This window comes from Cheilinus undulatus, linkage group 12 (assembly GCF_018320785.1).
Source record: "Cheilinus undulatus linkage group 12, ASM1832078v1, whole genome shotgun sequence".
Classification (NCBI taxonomy): Eukaryota; Metazoa; Chordata; class Actinopteri; order Labriformes; family Labridae; genus Cheilinus; species Cheilinus undulatus.
This window is the reverse complement of record NC_054876.1, coordinates 31,823,709-31,844,093: the sequence shown is the minus strand read 5'-3', so window position 1 is coordinate 31,844,093 and position 20,385 is coordinate 31,823,709. Positions and strand designations below refer to the sequence as shown.

Below are 20,385 nucleotides of genomic sequence, written 5' to 3'. Positions count from 1 at the left end.
TCCAAAGCTCATCTGAACACTTTTCTTGGGAAACAGGACAGGGTCAATGTCTCATAGCTCCACAGCAAAGGCAGTATGTCAGTATGTCAGACACAGCCATATAAGCATTACAAATGCTGAGAGCTGCTAATGTTGGCAGTACAGGGAACGAGTCACAGACCCCTGCAGCAACTGTGTGTAGTGGGGAAGTTGGAGACAGTCCATGAAGGAAAAAAGAAGCAGAAGTGCATAAACTGGCTGCTGTATTAAAGGTGGAAAAGCATGTGTAGAAATATCCTTTTTGGGGCATTTTGGATTTTTTTCCAGCGACTATAATGGTTTTAGCCATAATATAGTTTTAAAGGGTTATTTATAAATACTGACCTTTTGTCTAATAAATTCTCGTGAATGTACAATAAAGATCAAACTATACCAAAACAATAGTTTAAAAGGCTTTAAATATGTTTCATTTTGCAGTGCAGTTTGGTATTTTACACAGGACCAAACTATTTATTTGTTTGTTTGTTTGTTTTGGAGCTAGCCTCAAGCAGCCACTTAAGGAGCAGCAGTTTCTGGCACTTACTCATCAACTTAATCTCTCCACCATGGAGACTGCTGCTTGATTAAAACACACCTATTAAAATGAAAAAAAAAAAGACACATTACTCCAGTGCCTCCATATTCACCATTATAGTGAGGATGTGCTGTGTTCTGGCCTCATAGTCCAGCCTGTCTGCAGTGTAGACGACTCCTGTTCCCGGATTGACCCGGAACAGTCTCATGCTGGCTGGATCCACGCTGCCATAGATGGAGAAACTCAGACGAGAACGCTCGTCCATGTCTGTAGCTCTGACTCGCACTAACTCCATGTCAACTGGTACATCCTCAGACACACTGACATCATACGCCGGCTGGGAGAAGATGGGAGGGTTGTCATTGCTATCTTGTATTCGGATGAACACCTAAGAGATAAAAAGAAAGAAGTCAAAAGTAGGGACAGAATTGAAATATACACAGTGTATTATCCTCAAAGGTAAGAGCCCTTGTGTAGAGAAAGCTTTCTGAATGATAATGTTCGAGACACACTTGAAGGGTGAAGTTACCTGGGATCTTTTATTTGCAAGGGAAAGATATCACTATTTACTTTAAATTCATGTAGTTAAATCCATGTTTGTGGTGGGTTTTTTTTTTAAGCCGGACAGTGTTTTTCTAACAAGATACAGGCTTTTTTTAATTCAAACAAACATTTGCCCTTTATTCGCCAAGACTAATCCAATTAATCCGCTCTATCAAGGATTTCCATTACAAAGTAGACCTAGTAAGCCAGCCAAGAAAGCAGTGGCACCCAAAATGTCAAATGGGGAGCAACAAAAAGCGAATTACATAGTCAGCAAGAGATAATTTCAGCAAAACAGAGTGCATGCTTGGGAGGGAGGAAAGCTGGAAGTAAACAGCTCCCCTAGGAAGAGGTAACAATAATTTAATTCGATGTGGGAATTGAGTGTGTAAGAGTCAGTGCCAGTACATAACAAATCAAAAGTGTTTGTACCTGTGCGGTGGCAAAGTTGGTCCCATCTGTCACCTGTATGGTCATATTGTAGACGGACTGCACTTCTGCATCCAAAGGCTTGGCCACAACTAGAGTCCCTACCCCGACTTGAAGGTCAAACTGCATGTCAAAGCTCCCTGGGATCACACACAGAGATTTATATATCACAGGGAGTTTCAGTCATTTGGTATTCAGTCCACGTCCTAAACTCAGGTGCTCTAAGTTATTACTGTGTAATTGTTTTGGCCAGGTGCCTTCGTCTGGAGCTGGAGGGCCTGTGAAATAAAATGAACTGCAATGCAATGCAATGTAGCATCCAACCTACTTGGCAGCCTAAGAGCTGTTAAGAGCCACACAAACATCTGTCTTATCACTCCAAAACACAACCCATCTCAGAGATCAAAAAACCTGCAGCTGGGTGTTTTCCGCTGGTGGTGAGTGTACAGTTTAGAGGCTTAATGTTTGATTAGAGTGAGGTAGAGAGGATTGATGCGTGTTAGGTATTCTGTGCCATCCTTCGTCTCATTCCAGCGTCTCTCTCGAGATATCTGGGTGCTTGAGCTCCGCTCAGCATATGAATACTGATTGGGCATTTTTCACAGGACCACTGAGGCATGTTGAGTCAAAGCACACCGCAGGGATTCATTTTTTTAGTTGTTGTTGTTTTTTCTTTTTTGAAGGAGAGGCTGGTCAATATTACAGGACAATCTCATAGAAATCAGTCTCTTAAAAAAGAAAACACTGTGTCTCTGAGGTGGGTGCTTCTTGGGGGGTCTTATGCTCTGGGCCTATTTCTAGTGAAATTGGTGGCACTTCTGCATAAAGAAATAATACTATCAGTGTACACCAGCAGAAGCTGTATGAAGAAGTCAATAATTTATGCCTTAGATTTGCAAATGTATGTAATTGAATGTTTTAATCACTGCTGTGTCAGATATCCAATAGTGTTACCCTTGAATACTACTCACCTAGTTTGCTTACTCACCTGTATCAAAACAGCAGGCTTGATTGCCATTAGACTATAATTGACAGCCATGACTAATAGTTAAAGCTCCCTTGTGGAGGTTTTCATCAATAGTGCTGCAGAGCTTTACAATGACTGAGCCCCAGAGTTGTTTGTAAAACACATTTTATTAGAAAAAGACTCGATATAAAAGCAGAGACATGACAGTTGGAAAAAAAAACTACAAAACCACCTTACTGTTGTATGCCTTTGTGTTTCCCCATGAAGCAAAGGTGACAGAGGCAGGGTTTTTTGACTGGGTGGCCAAGAGTGGTGTACTGACTCACAGAGTATAAAAAATTTATAACCCCTGATGAGACAACTGATTACATTTTCAGCCATGCTCACTGAAAAAAACAGTATTTGTTTATATGCAGGTACTCATTTATTTTAAGTTACATTAGCTCAGTTTTACTCATAGATTTCAGTTTAGTTGACATAACTTTTTTAAGCTAAATTGCACTCTGGAAACTTTCCTACACTTTAAAATTCTGTTTAAATCCATCTCAAAACAGCATGTTTAAGTACTCTTCATAAATCTACATGTTCTTCATCTACTGCAATTGTCCCTTAATTCTATGACACTCTTTAATCCTATACATTTATACATCTCAAGGTAGGCCAACTTAAGTGACAATAACTAAAAGGTGCACACTGAACCAGGAAGTCCTCCTCTATCATGTTCAGTAGACCATCCATTATGTATTTAGGTTGAGCCCCAGAGGCAGGAATTCTCTACCTGAGTCAGTAACCATACTCAAGGTATAAAAGTGTCTAATGCCTAAAGGCATTGTGGGAAAAATCAGTCTTATAGTGAAAAAACTGAAAGGTGCACTTTGATCTAGAAAGTACACTTTAACTGAGTTTAGGTCATTTCCATTAATAATAATATAACAATAATAATATTAATAATAATAACAACAACAACAACAACAACAACAATAATAATAATAATAATAATAATAATCATAATCATAATAATAATAATTTGATTGATGCAGTGATAACGTCGGTAAGTATTCTTGGGTTTATCTGTAATTGCAGAAAAATCAAAATCATTTAAAAATATTTGATATTTCAAGTTAGATTTTCTCAGGTCTCTGAAAAAGAAACACTACAGCAAGTTCGAAGAGCTGTTTACTTTCCAGAGGAACGTCTTAAAGTTGAACTAAAACTATGAACCATCTAGCCTGGGCAGAGATGGTAAACTTTTGCTGTTTGTGGGAAGATAGATGAGAATCCCTTTAAAGCTTTTCAGATCAATCAATGCAGCTTCTGGCCAAACAAGCTACTAATACTGAATGCTACTTTTCTGAAACTCTCCAGCTTGAGAATATAAAAGATTAAAACATTAAGCAAAATTAATTTTGACCAGACCTGTGTCCAGTGAGCAGTTCCTTCCACATGCATTCTGGGGGATGTAGAACATTTCTCTGGCAAGCCGTCCGCCTTGACCAAGCAGAGGGAGAGAGAGAGGGAAAGAGGAAGAGGTGATTAATATTTAGGAAGTCAAGGATATTCTTCAAAAGGTCTGTATCATCCACAGCATATCCGGCACTCTGCAAAGTCGACTACTTGACGTGTTTCACATTTATATGTATTATTAAGTAATGTTCCTGAACTTCTCCAGAATACTTTGGTAAATGTAATTCAATCAAGGATGATATGAAAATCCAGTTCTTAAAGTTTCAGGGAGAGAATAATAAGCATGATGTTAATTTGCGTAAAAAATATGTAAAATATTAATGAACTTTTGCTGCACAAATTCTCCGCTGATATGAAAAGTGAAAGTGGAACAGTGAAAACAAACCACATTCGCAATTTCTGCATTTGATGTGAACAAGAAGAAGAGCTTCTTCTTCTTTTAACATCCAAGTAAGGGAGCTGGGAGGGTCTCTGCAAAGACTTCAGCAATCAGAACTGGTAAGTAGCAATCAATAATGAGCTCTTCACTGATTATTCTATCAAAGATTTGTATCAAGGGGGCAAGACAGCTCCAATTTAGAAAAAAAAGCCAGACAGACACAGAACCATTACACTCCTAAGAGGATTCATTGTCTCAATCAGAGCTAAAGATGCTGCAGCAAATCTTGCTTTTAAGTGTTCTTGGTTTGCCATTTTAAGTTCACAGGAATAAAACATAAAATTTGATGTTTAATACAGACAACATATGTTTTGCCTGTGCATATTAAATCTCATCTACACATGGCAGAGCTCTTTTATTTTAACAACCTAATGTTAGCAGCAAGAAATACTTACTGCAGGCAGGTTGCAGAGAGTGACAGCAGTGCTAGAAAGAAATAAGAAATCCTAAAATATCTCCCATCTTACAGCAAAGTTGTTGTGGAAGTCTTTGAGGAAGGCTGAAGCTTGAATTGAGAGATTTAACACTATGTTAACTTTTACATTGCATGGTGTGAAATACACAGCTTCCAGGGCTTCATGTGCAACCAACCTGACCCAGAAAGCCAAACAACATCTCTCCTAAGCAACATTGTGAAACTGCACCATGCAGGATAATGTATTAATACAGTTTATTCAAAACCCTTGATGGCAATTCAAAGTAAATGGATACCATCTTTTTCTAGCTGGGATTAAGAGGTGCCACCCTGACGCCCTGAACACTTAAATATTGCACATCTCTGTCACTTAAGTGTTGACTGGGTTTATCATAATAGCAGATTTTTAAACTTTGATACAAGCAAACTTTGCAGGCAAGCTAATGTACACAAAATATGACAAAGATCAAATTTTTTTTTACTTTCATATTGTATTAGTGGAAAAAAAATCAAGATGTGTCAGTCTTCCAGCACATGTATCAAGCAAAAGTTGAAAATTTGATACCCTCTGTGTTGACTGAAAGTACTTACCAATAATGTTGAACCAAAGAGGCGTACTAGACTGGCTGACAGCAACCACTCCCACAGGCTGAGCCACAGCTGCTGTCTCGATAATAGAGAAGTTGTAGTATCTCTGGGTGAACTGTAGGGGCACGGGGGAAGGAACAGGTTTGCGAATCCACTCCACGTGAAGTTTGACAGTTGACCATAATGGGGGATCACCACTATCCTCTGCTTTTATCTAAGAAAAGAAAAAGAAGGACTAAGAATAAATCACACATTGAAGTTTTTGTAAGAGTTTTTTTTTTTAAGATTTATTTTTGGGCATTTTTGTGCCTTTATTAGCTAGGGGAGGACAGTGGATAGAGTCGGAAACAGGGACAAGAGAGTGGGGAGAGACATGCGGTAAAGGGCCTCAGGCTGGATTCGAACCTACATGGGGAGCACCTTTAGCCACTAGGCCATCCCCGTAAGACATTTTAAGTTGGTTTTAAAGCCAACTTAAATCAAAACTGACACCTCTGTATGACATACAGTAGCAAGCCAGACCATCAGAGAATTCTGTAGCATATTTTTCCTTTTTTCTGAATCTAAAAATGTTCTGGGGGCTGTATGAAAAGATGTGGGGGGCCTGATGTGGCCCGAGGGCAGACAGTATGATCCCTAATATGCTGTATTGTTTAACAACCATGTGCACATACGCAATTGTCACATCCCAGGAGGTGCAATGTTATTCATGTGACCTAAAGCATATCATGATTCCACTTCTGGATGAAAACCCAAACTGCTAGCCTTGTTGTGTTCAAGACTAATCTACATCAAAGGCTCTCTTTTATCACTGAGCACTTTGTGTGCAAAGTCGCAAAAACAGGCACACACAATTAGGCTGCAGGTGACACTACTGCCATCACAGATACACCTGTATGACAGTAAAGGCAGACGCTCAATTATGTGAGTGTATTTAATCAAGTGTATCTTCCCTATCAGCAGCACCTGATTCCAGTGCTAGTTGATGTATGGTCCTTTAACAGAACAGACATGCCAATTTCATTTGGTGTGCACTGCAGTGTTTGGCAATGCCACCATATCGACACTGTGTGCTTTTGTTAACCAGTAGTTGCACTCATAGGTCTGGTTAGGTCAGCTCAACTTGGATGTTACTAGGAATGGTAGGTGACATTCTCAGAACACAGTGAAATGTAAAGTTTATAAGGAAAAAGCAATTCCAGCACCTGTTCTCTCTCTCCTCTTTTCCTCGTTCTCCTCGAGTCTCTCAAGACAGTCTGGCTGCAGACCTTACACCCCTGCAGCCACTCTCACATATCATTTATCTGAGATACTGTCTCTTTCAGAACAGAAGTCCTAATAATTTGCCGGTACAATGTACTCAATTTTTCACAAACAAAGTCTGGCAGTTATATTCATGTAACTCGGATTAAGAAACATTTCATAATTGAAAACAGAGACAAAGGTTAGAGGTTTTATCTGGGATTAAATTATGTATAGACCCGTTTTATAAGTAGATACATGAATAGTGGCTCACTTTAGCTTCAATAGCTTTAGCTAAAGCTGACATTGCTATGCTAGCTATGTAATTAGGATTACTACATAAGCCGATGTAGCTTATTTATCTTTAGAAACGTGAACTTTAGCAAGAATAACTAAAGCTAACAAAGCTATGTAGACAAAAAAGCCATGTGAGTTACGTAGCTTCTTTGCGAGCTTAGCTTCAGCTATGTTAACTACAAAGCTATATTATCTATGTAACATATGTAGCGAATGGAGCTACATAAGCTACGCTTGTTGTGTTACAATTTCGTCATGGATGGAATTTTTTTGTAAGCAGACTGTTAATTTGGCCTTATTAAATGTTTTGTAATTAGGCTCTGCAGGTTAGGTCTTTAAAGGTCGCATATTTTACCCCTTAAAGACAAGTTTGCATTGGTCTCAGAGGACCCCAAATCATTCCTGTGAAGTTTGTTCCTGAAAAACACACCAGTATAGGATTTTTGCATGTCTAAAACCCCTCTGTTTCAGCCCTGCTCAGAACCAACTGTTTCTGTGTCTGTGGCTTTAATAGTTAATGCACTTTCTGACTCCGCCCCTGACCCCACCCCTCTCAGGAAATGGATGTGGCTTAATGGATGTAGCTCATCTCAGCTGCCAGCTGAGAGGAGGATCAGGAGAGGAGGGCCAACCGAACCTGGGGGCAGTGCTAACTCCCCACATGACATCATGAGGGGAAAATCTGAGAAGGGCTTGTTTCAGCACACATTTTCTGAAAGGGGGGGGGGGGGGGGTGATTTTTACTAATTCTTTAGGTGATTATGGACAGGCCAGGGGCACAATTTTTTGTTAGAAAAGCCTGATAAAGTGTATTTTGAATAAAACGTGACCTTTCATTGTAATTTTTGGTGTCCTCGCCACTGCCTTAACCCTTATCCTAACCCTCAGACTAACACTCGGTGAGAGTGACCATCAGCGATAAACGGTCTGCAGCCAGACTCCCTTCTTTGTTTGTGTACCTTTGTTACAGTCTGTGTCAGAGGACTGCACAATGTGTGAAATCTGAACATGATTTAAAATCCCCAAATAAAAACAAAAAAAAAAAAACATAATATTTGCATTAAATTCAATTAATGAACATAAAAAGGCCATACATTTATCTGGTTAATTTCTTTTTTTAATCAAAAAATGCTTAACAAACTACAGAAAGAACAAATATTTTCAGTTTTCCCAATATAGCTTAGCCCTGGGTAAATAAACACTGAAATGTTAAAAAAAATCATGGTGAGATTTGGAATTAGAAAACACGGATTATACGTGGAAATGCAAAGAATATTAAAGAGATAAGAAGTGTTGTTTTGTCCAGAGGGGGCACCAAAATTAACCCAAACAAAAATTCCTTACATAAGGTTTTTGAACAAATGGGTAAAATAAATAAATCAGTCTAAACCCTGTTGGATTTCAACAGCGAAGCATATCGACTTTATTTCTACACGCAGATCTGGTGTTAGCAAACATGAATCCAGCGTAGGTAAACAAGAAAATCAGAGGTTTCTGCCCTCTCTACTTCATACATATCTAAAAGAATATATGGATGAGGGTTTGAATCATCTACTCTACATCTGCTTATATCCACACCTCAATATCCTATCTATAAATAATACTTTTACTAACCTAAAAAATGATCTTAGCTATTACAGTTTAATGGTATGCCCAGTCTCTAGCTGACTCTGAATATCTTGCTCTCCTTCTCTAACACCAAATAGGAAAAGCATTAAGCAGAATAAATCAGTGAAATCTTTGGAGGAACCTATATGAGAGGTAATTATAAAAAATGGTGTTATAAGTGGTGCTCACTGAAGAGCTGAACCTGTGAGCCAAATACATTATTCCCACCATTATTTGCTTCAAGAACAACGTTACCCCTGAAATAAAGAAAGATGGTTGCAGGGGGGGAGAGAATTGGTGTGTTTGTCGTCCGTGTCTGCTGCTTCCACACTTCAAATGGGAGCTTTTTACCACTTCAGCTGAGCACAGGCACAGGGATAGACTCCAAGGGCACACAGGTATGACAAGCTAATCAGAGAATGATATGCATAAGAAAAATCAAGTGTCTGCAGTGCATATGTAAGAGGGACTAGAGAAGAGTGAATACATTGTTAGGATGAAGAAAAGGAAGCCACACAAATGGCAATTTACTCTTGTTTTTTAGATAACACCAGGACTGACAGGGGGAATAAAAATGCAGCAGTTATCAAAAATGCACCCGGCCACCCTGATGTGAATGAAAACAACTTCAACTGTGCCACTCCTATCATTTTGGCATTTATAAGTCTGTTGGCCATGGAAATAATGAAAAACATACAAATATCTGCTTGAAAAATGAACTAATGGAGCCAAAGAATCTCTAAATTAAGTTGTAATAAGAAACAGAAATGGGAAAAGCAGCAACTACAAAGTGGAAATACAAGAGTGCTGTGCCCTTATCCAAAGTAAGAGCATCTGTAGTGTATAATTCACACTATGGATTTATTGTCACGTTCGCCTTGTTGCTAATGAGTGCTGTAATCTCCTTAGCAGCATCTCATTGGAAAGCTCTCAGTCGCCAAGCTAAAAACCAGCCAGCACTTATATAAAAGTCAGAACACTTAAAAAAAAGCCAAATAACAGGTTTGAAAGCCTGTTAAATGACACTTACAGTGAGGATGTCGGAACTTCCTGCCGTCACTATCTTCTTTGATGACACCATAGCTGTCCTGGGGTCAATACTGAACTTTTCATCCTCATTACCATCGATGATGCTGTAGGTGATGTTGCCATTTGCACCGAGGTCCCGGTCATAGGCGAAGACACGATAGACCGGTTCCCCACGCTTGTTGCGATCTCGCTCTGGCAGGCTGATGCGATATGTGACCTCGGGGAAGGTGGGCTGGTTGTCGTTCTCATCCTCGATGTGAACTATGACCCATACGGTGGACTGGCGGGTAGTCACTGGGCCGTCAATAACTGTAACCTAAGCCAAACATGCACACCATTAGAGCATATATGATAAAAATAGCTGCCTAATCGTCTGTTGAATAATTTTTTATGAGTATTTAAGCTTTCGTTTGCCGGGTCAAGCATTTATTAACATCACCAGTGTTGGTCTGCGTGTGGTTGTGAATGTGGAATTCAGCACCACGTGGAGCTGCTTTCCCAGGAAATCGCTTTGTATTATTGATCCCCTGGGGGCAGAGGCAGAGGTCTGATCACTGATCAATCGGATCAGATCGGGGTGGACACCACTGCTGCCAGCCTGACTGCTCACTTGACTATTAATTACAAACAGGCAGCAGAGACTGGCAGGGGGAGAGGTGGGTGGCATGTGTGGACTGGCATTCCTATTGAAAAGGACATGACAGAGGGAAGCAGCAACAAAGACCTCTCTGCCCCCAATTTTAAACTCCTTTCAGGTGTTAACTATGTGATGCTGTTAGATGCCAGCCTCCCTCAACATCTCCTGCTGCTTTTTTTGTAGTGCGTTGTCATTCCTATTAAGTATTTACGGAGAACAAAGCTGCATGAAGAGTAATTGAGTCTTGACAAGTCAAGAAGTAATACAGAAGCAGAACGCCGGACCATAACACTGGGGGTCACGTTTGGGTTATTTCATTCTTCTTAGCAGACAAAAGGTTTGTAGATTTGGATTAATTTAATACGTTGTAAGAAAAGTCCAGGGAAGTGGAAGTTTGCTTGAGAATCTATGATTATCAGGTTCATCTGCATGCAGAGCAGCAGGAGCTAAAGGAATGGTAATCACAGAGCTATCTGTATGCCCAGTGTCTGCGCTTATCAAACGCCGGGCAGAGCAACTCCTCTCCTCCCTGTTCCCGTCCTGAGTGGAGTAGATAACCAATGATGAATGATTACATTTAGAAAATCCTAAACCTGGGGCCCAAAACTATAGCCATTCATCACAGTTTATGGAGCCTTGAGGGCCTGCCAGGGTTGTCCTCCAGCCTGTCTCTGTTAATAGTGGGCTGTGGCAAGTGGCAGAGCTGGATAAATAATAACACTATGAACCAATAAAAACTGCTCAGCTTTTTTTCTGTACCTCTAAAAAGTGCTCTGCCTGTTGTTCCCGGTCCAGTTTTCTCGCCGTTGTCGTTATCAGGCCTACAAATCAGAAAAGAGAAGCTTTAGATTGCTTAAAAACAAGATTTGCAGATTTTACAATGAATGATTGAACACATACAACCAGGGCTGCAGACTTACTTCTACTACCACATCCCTGAACCATACAGACCATCAATTTTTCTGTCCCCAAGTCATACCCACAAAAATAGCTAAAAAAAATACAGCTCAGTGTTGGAGGGTTACCAGCTTTGAATGAATCTAGTGACCATGAAACCACAACGATGGAAACCAGACCACTTTTTTCATCAGCTCTTTATCTAGCTTCTACATATTTCAGCTTGTTTTTATGGAGTTGAATGAAGGTGATCTTAAGATGACATTAAGAATTCATCACAACCCATTGTAACTGCCAGACTTCACATTATTAAAACTGATAGCACAGAAAAATCTGCAATTGCAATGAATGCTGGGCCCACTTTGTTATTTCAAAGCAGTTTTCTAATATAAACACATAGCTTGTATTAGGGTAGAAAACTGACTATTATTTGTCCACCTACCTGTGATTTGGGGATTGAAAATCTACCAGAAACCTTTTTTTGACTAGTGACTTTATTCTCTTGACAAATATGTAGACTGAAGCAAAACATTTCAAGAAAAGAAAATACAGAGATCCATCCTCAAATGCATTTGAATCTTGACTCAGTTATATATTGTTTTAAAGTATATGAGCTAATACTGTGGTTCTCAAATGGTGTGGCAAGGCACACTGATGTGCCTTGAGGCAAGTCTTGGTGTGCCATGGGGATTTGTACAACGGTGCGTTATTACTACAACTATACAATTTAAATCCCCAAGACTTTTGGGACAATTTTTTTTGTTTTTGGAAGGTGTGCGTTCTGTTACATCTGGTGTAAATTTAACACAGCATTTTATAAAAAGAACATCCTGCCAACGGTAAAACATGGTGGTAGTAGTGTGATGGTCTGGGATTACTTTGCTGCTGCAGGAGAAAGCACTTGCAGCAGGACAATGACCTGAAACACACCAGCAAGTCCACCACTGAATGGCTTAAAAAGTAAATAAATGAATAAAAAATAAGGGTTTTGGAGTGTTCTGGTTAAAGTCTGGACTTCAATCCAATTTAGGTGCTGTGGCATGACTTAAACAGGCTGCTCCTGCTTGAAACCCTCAAATGTTGCTGAATTAAAACTATTCTGCAAAAAAAGTTGGGCCAAAATTACTCTATATGGATTAAAAATACTCATTTCCAGTTAACGCTTGCTTGCAGTTGTTGCTGCCAAGGGTGCCATAATTGGTTATTTTATGTTAAGTTTAGAGGGCAATTATTTTTTCACAGGGTATGGGCCAGGTAGGCTTGGATGGCTTTTCTCCCCTAAACGAATGAAATCATCATTTTAAAACTACTTGTCAATGTGGCACATTTTCTCTTTTGAATTCTAGATTTGTGATTATAATGACATTTCAATACATAAATGGTATCATAAGTCCACTTGCCTGGATACTGTAGAAAATGCAGAGGATAGCAATAACTTTGAAGTGTGTATTTCTCAACTCAAAACATACAAGTATTAGGAAGAATTAAAAAAGACTTAAGTTTTTCCAGTACTGCTTTTAAAATATTATTTAAAAAAATAGTTTCCTTTTTTGAAAATAAAGGTACTTCTACAAAGTGCAAATGCAGTATAACTATTGTAAAGGGTTAAGTTAAAACATAAAATTAAAGACTTTCTAAGACCTTTTGGAACCTGAATTAAGAAATTAATAACACTTACTGCCGCAAAAATGAAAGACATGTAAGATTTTTTCAGTACACTGGACCAGAGGTAAGTTTGCTCATTTAATACACTGTTTATGAAATGTCAGATGTTATCAGGCAAATAACATTTTGGTCATAAACAGCCAAATTTGATGACTTTTTGCACATTTAATGCATCTATTCAATCAATTTACAGCAATGCCATATTTATCATGATAAAATAATTTAGTGGGTTTGCTAAGATAATATGAAGTAACACAAAAAGAACAATTAAAATCAAATACATTTTGCAAGAAAATGAAGATGCATGTCTTAGCCACAGAGCCTCTGGAATTTAAGACCTCTCACTGGTAAAAGTAAGACTGCTGATAACTGCAGCCATTTATGCATGTGTCTGCACAGCAGCACTGATACGACTTTTGACCCCTAACAAAGGAAATAAGTGGCCTATTAAGTCACAATTTTGTTTGGATGGGGATGGGTGCAAACAATTCCCCTTACAAAATGAACCACTACTTTGGTCTGCTTATTTGACACCTACCCTGCAGCAGTGGTTACAGGTGTTAAAAAAAAAAAATTTAGAGAAATGGATAGTCTTTATGCTGATCATCTTTTTTGCTTTAGTAGGTCAAACAGAGCCAACAGCGTTAATTTCTGCCTGTTTCAATGGCAGCCAAAAACTGCTCACAGGAGCTTTAAGAATGGACAAATGTGTGTATTCATTCACACACACACTCAAACAACATAGCCCGCAGCCTTGGCAAGGACAATAGCATTTGGCACATATTCATATGGCGCTGTATAGTTGAGGGTCATTCAGTTGGCCAGCATGCCACCAGGACAGGAGGGAAACGAGTGAATATTATTGATAAAAGCCATGATCGAACCAGTTTATTCAGACGATGGTTCCATGGCTCAACAATCATGAGCGGGCCGCTCACAGGCGACGACAGCTCCATTTCCTCCCTGACACTCCCCGTTCCCTCTTTTCATTTCAGTGTTTTCTTATTTTGTCACTTGCTTTCCAGCTCACTGTCATTGTACGACTACAAAGGTACCCCACACACAAACACACTAAACAATTACAGGCCCTGTTTGTGTCATCGATCAGTAATTGGTTTAGGCAGTAAAAACTTTGTGGGTTAGACGAATCAAAGGTTCCCCAAACATTATTGTGGCTAGCAGGAAAACAATGAAATAGAAAAGGCATTAATCTATACGAAGATCCAGGCAGATATCAGACACTTATACAATATTCAGTCAAGTTTTCCAGCAGATATAAGCAAAATTAATCAGAATGTGTTTATACTAGTCAACAATGTATGCTGTTCCTTCCTAAGCTGTTTTTATGAAAACCATTTTGATTTGTAATAGGGATTTTGTTTTGGTTTTTAGAACGGGTTGTTTTTCTAGGTGGGTTTTTACTTATATTTATATTTTTTATGTTTTGTTTTTCTGTCTCACTGCCTTGAGATGGAAGAAACAAAGTTGCATCTTCTTTATATGTGCAGATACATAAGGAAAATTACAAATAAACAAAATCTTGAATACTGAGCATTTAATAAGGGAATAGCACATACACACCCCTCCAAAAGTATTGGAACAGTGAGGCCAGCTCCTTTACTGTAACTGTAGACTCCAAAAATTTGGTTTTGATATCAAAAGATGAATATGAGACAAGAGATCAACATAGCACCTTCTGTTTGAACCTTTCCATTTTTCATGTGAGCAAAAGTATTGGAACATGCGACTGACAGGTGTGTTTTGTTGCCCAGGTGTGTCCCATTACATTGATTATTCAAGCAATAAAAAGTGCTGAATGTCTACACTCAGTTTTGACTTGGGTTTGCCTGTGCAGACGGCATTTATAGCTAGAGGTGTACCCGACATGAACCAGAGAGCTGTCTATGGGTGAAAAACAAACAGTTGTGAATCTGAGAAAAGATGGGAAATCAATCAGAGCCATCGCACAAACATTGGCCATAGCTAGTGCAACTGTTTGGACCATCCTGAAGAAGAAAGAAACCACTGGTGTACTCAGTAAAACACGTCAAATGGGTAGACCAAGAAAAACAGCAGCAGTTGACGACAGAAACATTGTGAGAGCTGTAAGAAAAAAGTCACTAAAACAGCTGTCAGCCACATCAGCAACAACCTCCAGAGGGCAGGAGTGAAGGTTTCACCATCTACTGTTCACAGAAGACTTCATGAACAAAAGTACAGAGGCTACACCAGAAGATGCAAACCACTCATTAGCAAGAAGAACAGGGAGGCCAGGCTGGGATTTGCTGAAAAGTACAGAGACAAGCCTCAAACATTCTGAGACAAAGTTTTATGGACTGATGATACAATGATGAACCTTTACTAAAGTGATGGAAAAAGTTTGGAGACAGAAAGTATCTGCTCATAATCCCAAACATACAAGCTCATCTGTGAAACACAGTGGAGGAAAGGTCATGGCTTGGGCTACTGTGGCTTTTTCTAGGACGGGCTCATTAATCTTCATTGATGATGTAACACATGATGGCAGCAGCAAAATGAACTCAGAAGTCCACAGAAACATTTTGTCTGCCAATTTAAAGAAAGATGTAACCAAACTGATTGGGAGATATTTCATCATGCAGCAAGAAAATGAGCCAAAACAACACAGGAGTTCATCAGGGGCAAGAAGTGGAAGAATTTCGACTGGCCAAGTCATTCTTCAGACTTAAACACTATAGAGCATGCATTTAACCTGATAAAGAGGAGACTAAAGGGAGTAACTCCCCAAAATCAACAACAATTGAAAGAGGCTGCGGTAAAAGCCTGGAAAAGCATCACATAAGAAGAATGTAAAAGTTTGGTGATGTCAGTGGGTCACAGACTTGATGCAGTTGTTGCAAGCAAAGGATCTGCAACTAAATATTTAGTCTTATTCACATTAACCTGTTTTAAGTCTATCTGTTCTGATCTTTTGCTCACATGAAAATTTGGTGTTCTGTTATTAATACTACCATGTCCCATAATTTTTTAGGCTTGTCTCTGTACTTTTCAGCAAATTCCAGCCTGGCCTCCCTGTTCTTCTTGCTAATGAGTGGTTTGGATCTTCTGGTGTAGAATCTGTACTTTTGTTCATTAAGTCTCCTGCCAACAGTAGATGGTGATACCTTCACTCCTGCCCTCTGTAGGCTGTTGCTGATGTCACTAACAGTTGCTTTAGGTTCTTTCTTTACGGCTCTCACAATGTTTCTGTCGTCAACTATATTGTTTTCCTTGGTCTACCTGTTCAACATCTGTTAGTACACCAGTGGTTTCTTTCTTCTTCAGGGCTTTACAAATGGTTGTACTAGCTATGGCCAGTGTTTGTGCAATGGCTCTGATTGATTCTCCATCTTTTCTCAGAGTCACAACTGCTTGTTTTTCACCCATAGACAGCTCTCTGGTTTTCACATTGGTTACACCTCTAACTATAAAAATGCAGTCTGCACAGGCAAACCCAAATCTAAACTGAGTTTGTAGGGGAGTAACTGCAAATAAACAACATAAAAATGCATGAATAAAAGCTTTTAAATAGGTAATTTCTCTTGCAAAACTGTTTATTTTCTTTGGTACTGTTCCATTATTGTAACAGTTCTCTGGGCAGAGTTACAACATACTTGTCCAAATAAAGACTTCAACACACACCTGGGTCAATGCACAAGTAACCACATACATAAATATATATTGTGATATTAACTCTGTGTGGTTTGTTGTGCAGAATGATTGATTGAGTTGTGATGATGTGTTTGTTTTAGTGCAATGAAGCGTCTCAGTGAGGTGAGATTATTTTGAGTGCTTAAACTATTTGTGCTCAAGGATAGACTGAAAACCAGGGTGCACACACACACAGTCACACACTCGGGCTCATGCACGCTTGTGCTTGCACATATCACAGAGTCACCTTGAGCTCGCTACGCTGGCTAACTTCAATTAAGCAAATTAGGAGTGAATGTAGAGCAGCGGTCACAAGCTGCAGGAGAGAGACTGGGTGAGGGGGGCTCGAACAAAGTGCGAGTAACAACTCAGATAATAATCAATGATCTACACCTCGCTGCAAATCTGCGGATGGACAATCCTGCTTTAATTGAAGTCTAGAAAAATGATGTATTAAGTCTCCACCCACACCTTCACACACAGTCACACAAATATTCATTATGGTCCAGTGGAGTGTTACAAATATTTAAGTCCTTATTCTTCAAACAAAACAAAGTACTGAGGGAATAACTGTGAAGCATTTCTAACTGGAGAACAATAGAAATACACTCTCGAGATCTTAGACTTCACACACTTCCTCAATATTAATTATTAACATACAACGGGTTTGTTTATAGACTGGCAAACAAAGCCTATGGCATCCAGTTGTGGTCTATAAAATGTCACAGAGAGCTTTTATGACTTCACACCAAGCAAACATGCATGCCTTAATGAGAAACACCCAGCCCAACACCTTGTGTCAACACTTCTTCTTGCTCTGGTTTTACCCCCAAAGGAAGAAGGCTGCACCCCACACCCTCTGATAAACAGATGGCACTGTAAGCTGTCACAGCACATTTACACACTTTGTGCTCATTCAAAGTTCTGCTAGAAAACAGTCTGGGAATTGTTGCAGAACCTCAAACCCATCACACTGACACTTCCAGAGTGAACCTGAAAAATGTATTACTTTGAACCACCAAAGAAACTAAGTTTTGACAAACAATCTGAAACTTGAAGGGTGAGATTTGCCAGCAGCGCAGGTCTTAGTGTGGATGACAGCTGCTTTATGAAAGCAAATCAATGGCTGGGGTTTGTTTATTCATCTCCAATGAAGTCGAACACATGAAACATTTTTGGCTTGGTAAACAATGAGGAGTGATTTAGAGTAAAAGCAGTTCTCACTCATGCATTTCTCATTACTGACATTAATAGACTTGCTCTGTCAGTCATATTATTGTGATATCTAAGGAATAACATTCAAAGTCTGTGACTTGAACATAGAGAAACCAATCATCCAATCACATTTCTTACAGCTGGACAAAGCACTCCGAGATCTGGCTCATGACTTCCAAAGAAAAGCATTAGAAATTAGAATTTTTTTTTTTGTCGAATCTGTGCAGTTATAACCGAGGAAACAGTCAAACAGTGTACATGAGGTAAAGGCAACACTGGTACGAGGTATCCTGAGAGGCTGGAGAATGACAAGTATTTAATTCCCTTCTCTAAACCTCAGATAAACACAGCCAAGTGTCTCCTTCAGATGAAGTTGGACAGACCACACAGGCGACTCAGTGGAAAGAAGATCAACAAAGATGTTTTTGTTTGTTCTAAGATAAGTTTTCTGCAAGACGCCAAGTATATATCCTCGTTCATTATGAAACCAACATTATGTATAGCATCACCTTTCAGCAAACCTGAAAGGTGATTATATATGTAATGTTATGTTACTTTTGATTTGCTAATTGCCACTAATCCTTCAGTTCAGTACCTCATAATATCCTCTTTTCAACTAATCATCTGTGTTCTTTGACATTCAGACATTAGTGTTAACTGTAGAGAAGGATTTTCATTAAAGTAAGGGGACAAGATTTTTCCAGTCTGGCAGTTGACATACTGGAACAAAGACTGGAATTAAAGACCAAAGAATGAAATGAAATATATCAACATAACTCCACTACATAACTGTAAACTCTTCTCTTCGTTCACAAGGAGCTGCCTTGGCGCTGTGTTAATGTATTTCTTATGAAAATCGAATATTTCCAGTACTTGCAACCTTAGCATTTAAAACACAAACTGACTTTTACTTTGAAGGAACATTAGTCTACTTACAGGAAATGCCTGAGTTTAGCATTAGCTCTTAACCACAGTTACCAAAATGCATCCAGGATACGGACAAACTAGACAACATTTTCTTAATTTTTTTGACAGCAGATCAGTTTGAAATCTGTCAGGAGGAAGTTTTATTCAGTCTTTAATGAAACAGGAAGAAGCTGTAAGCCTGTGTGCAACCACAATCATAGCTCCAGCATCTTTTTCACTTTATGGGAGGTAATTTAAAAATTCACAGGGAAAACTGTGGACATTTCAGGGGACGGCAAGCTGGGGACAGGATTCTTAAAGTGGGGCCGTCTCAAAATTAGGGAAACGCCGTCACCCTACATTAAAACCCAACTAACAGCAAACCAAACTCCTTACCACCACATTAACTTGGAAAGAGTGATACAAAACAAAACAAAATGAAATGAAAAGATACGATATGATAGAGCTGAACATTTTGGAAAATAGTATCTAATTATGTTATGTTTTGTCCCCCAATATTGCAGGTACAATTTGATATAAGATTATGTTTTAGTTCCTCATCTTATCCCCAACAAACAAGCAATAAATAATTCAATAATCAAACAAACACAATACTTAATAGATTAAACCAACAATTTTGAGAAAATATCTAATTTCAATTACTTTGACTCATTGCAAATGAGTACACGGGCGGCCCGGGATATTTTTGTAACTCTGAAGAAATCCAGTGTTGCTGCAGCTACTTTGTTTCAGGATGTTCAGCTTGTTTTCAGTCTAGTCATTAGTGTACATAAAGATCCCTATAATGACAACAGTCATACTATATCCACACAGTGTTAGCTACAGTATAAATCAGTAAATTAAAAAAAAAAAAAAGATTTAAGATGAAAGAATAACTCACAATTCAATTTAAATCAATACAAAAATGTACAATATAAAGGTCGCAAAATATTTTGAAATGCTCTCCATTAACCAGCAAGCACTATCTGATTTTGACTTCTCTTGTCTTACAATATTTTGTTTTTAAAAATAAAGATAAAAACGGTTATTGTGTAAGATGTGCCACTTTTTCTTAAGAGAAATCATGCATTGTTTTATTCACTGCTAAAATAACCTTGCAGAAGAAGTAGGTAATTCTTGACGAACCTCACCATCTTCAAAGCTGCAAGGAGGATGAAGAAAGTCTTAAAGGAAACAAAGACCTCTAGCAGCACTTTTAGTTTAGAGAACCACATTATTAGACCAATATAGAGTCTAATGAAGTGGTTCTCTAAACTACAAGTGTTGCTGGAGATATCTGCTTCTTTGCTGTCCAACCTCGAAATGTCTGGAGTTAGTCATATAAATAACACAATCCGATAGCCTTTACCAGATAAATGCCATTATGAGATTATGTAAAATCGGATGAACACACCTCGCTTTCTGCTCACTAATCTGTTTCATTCAGTGCAAGTATGGTGAAGCTGAAACAAATTCATGCTCAAAGGACTGAAGGATATGAATATTGTTCACCTCCAGGATGGAAGGAAATACAAGCTTACAACACAGCAAGGAAACATACAACACAAGCTGTACTATAAATGCTGAGAGCTAGCAATGCCTATGTTAGCAGCACAGCAAATGAGTTGGGCTGACACATCCCCTAATGCATCAGTGTGCCAAAAAGGAGAGAGGCTGCATTGGAAAAGAAAAAAACAACAGCAGCAGTTTGGCTGTTTTACAGCATGCACTTGTGAAAAGAAATCACGCTATTGAGGAATCATATCGTTTAACCAAGGGTTTTTCTGATGGTGCATTATGAAAGTGCATGAAAAATTGCCTG

At 38.9% G+C, this 20,385-nt stretch overlaps 1 protein-coding gene across 1 annotated transcript in view; it reads right to left on the bottom strand.

The window, feature by feature from the left end:
* The window catches only part of LOC121518519 (protocadherin Fat 3), a 119,555-nt gene that overhangs the window by 70,174 nt on the left and 28,996 nt on the right, over nucleotides 1–20,385 (bottom strand). The window contains exons 8-13 of the mRNA XM_041800868.1: nucleotides 10,971–11,032; nucleotides 9,576–9,890; nucleotides 5,402–5,612; nucleotides 3,909–3,980; nucleotides 1,529–1,665; nucleotides 666–941 (exon numbers count right to left, since the gene is read on the bottom strand). Of these exons, the coding sequence (XP_041656802.1) occupies nucleotides 666–941; nucleotides 1,529–1,665; nucleotides 3,909–3,980; nucleotides 5,402–5,612; nucleotides 9,576–9,890; nucleotides 10,971–11,032 (1,073 nt within the window). The remainder of the gene's footprint in view (nucleotides 1–665; nucleotides 942–1,528; nucleotides 1,666–3,908; nucleotides 3,981–5,401; nucleotides 5,613–9,575; nucleotides 9,891–10,970; nucleotides 11,033–20,385) is intronic.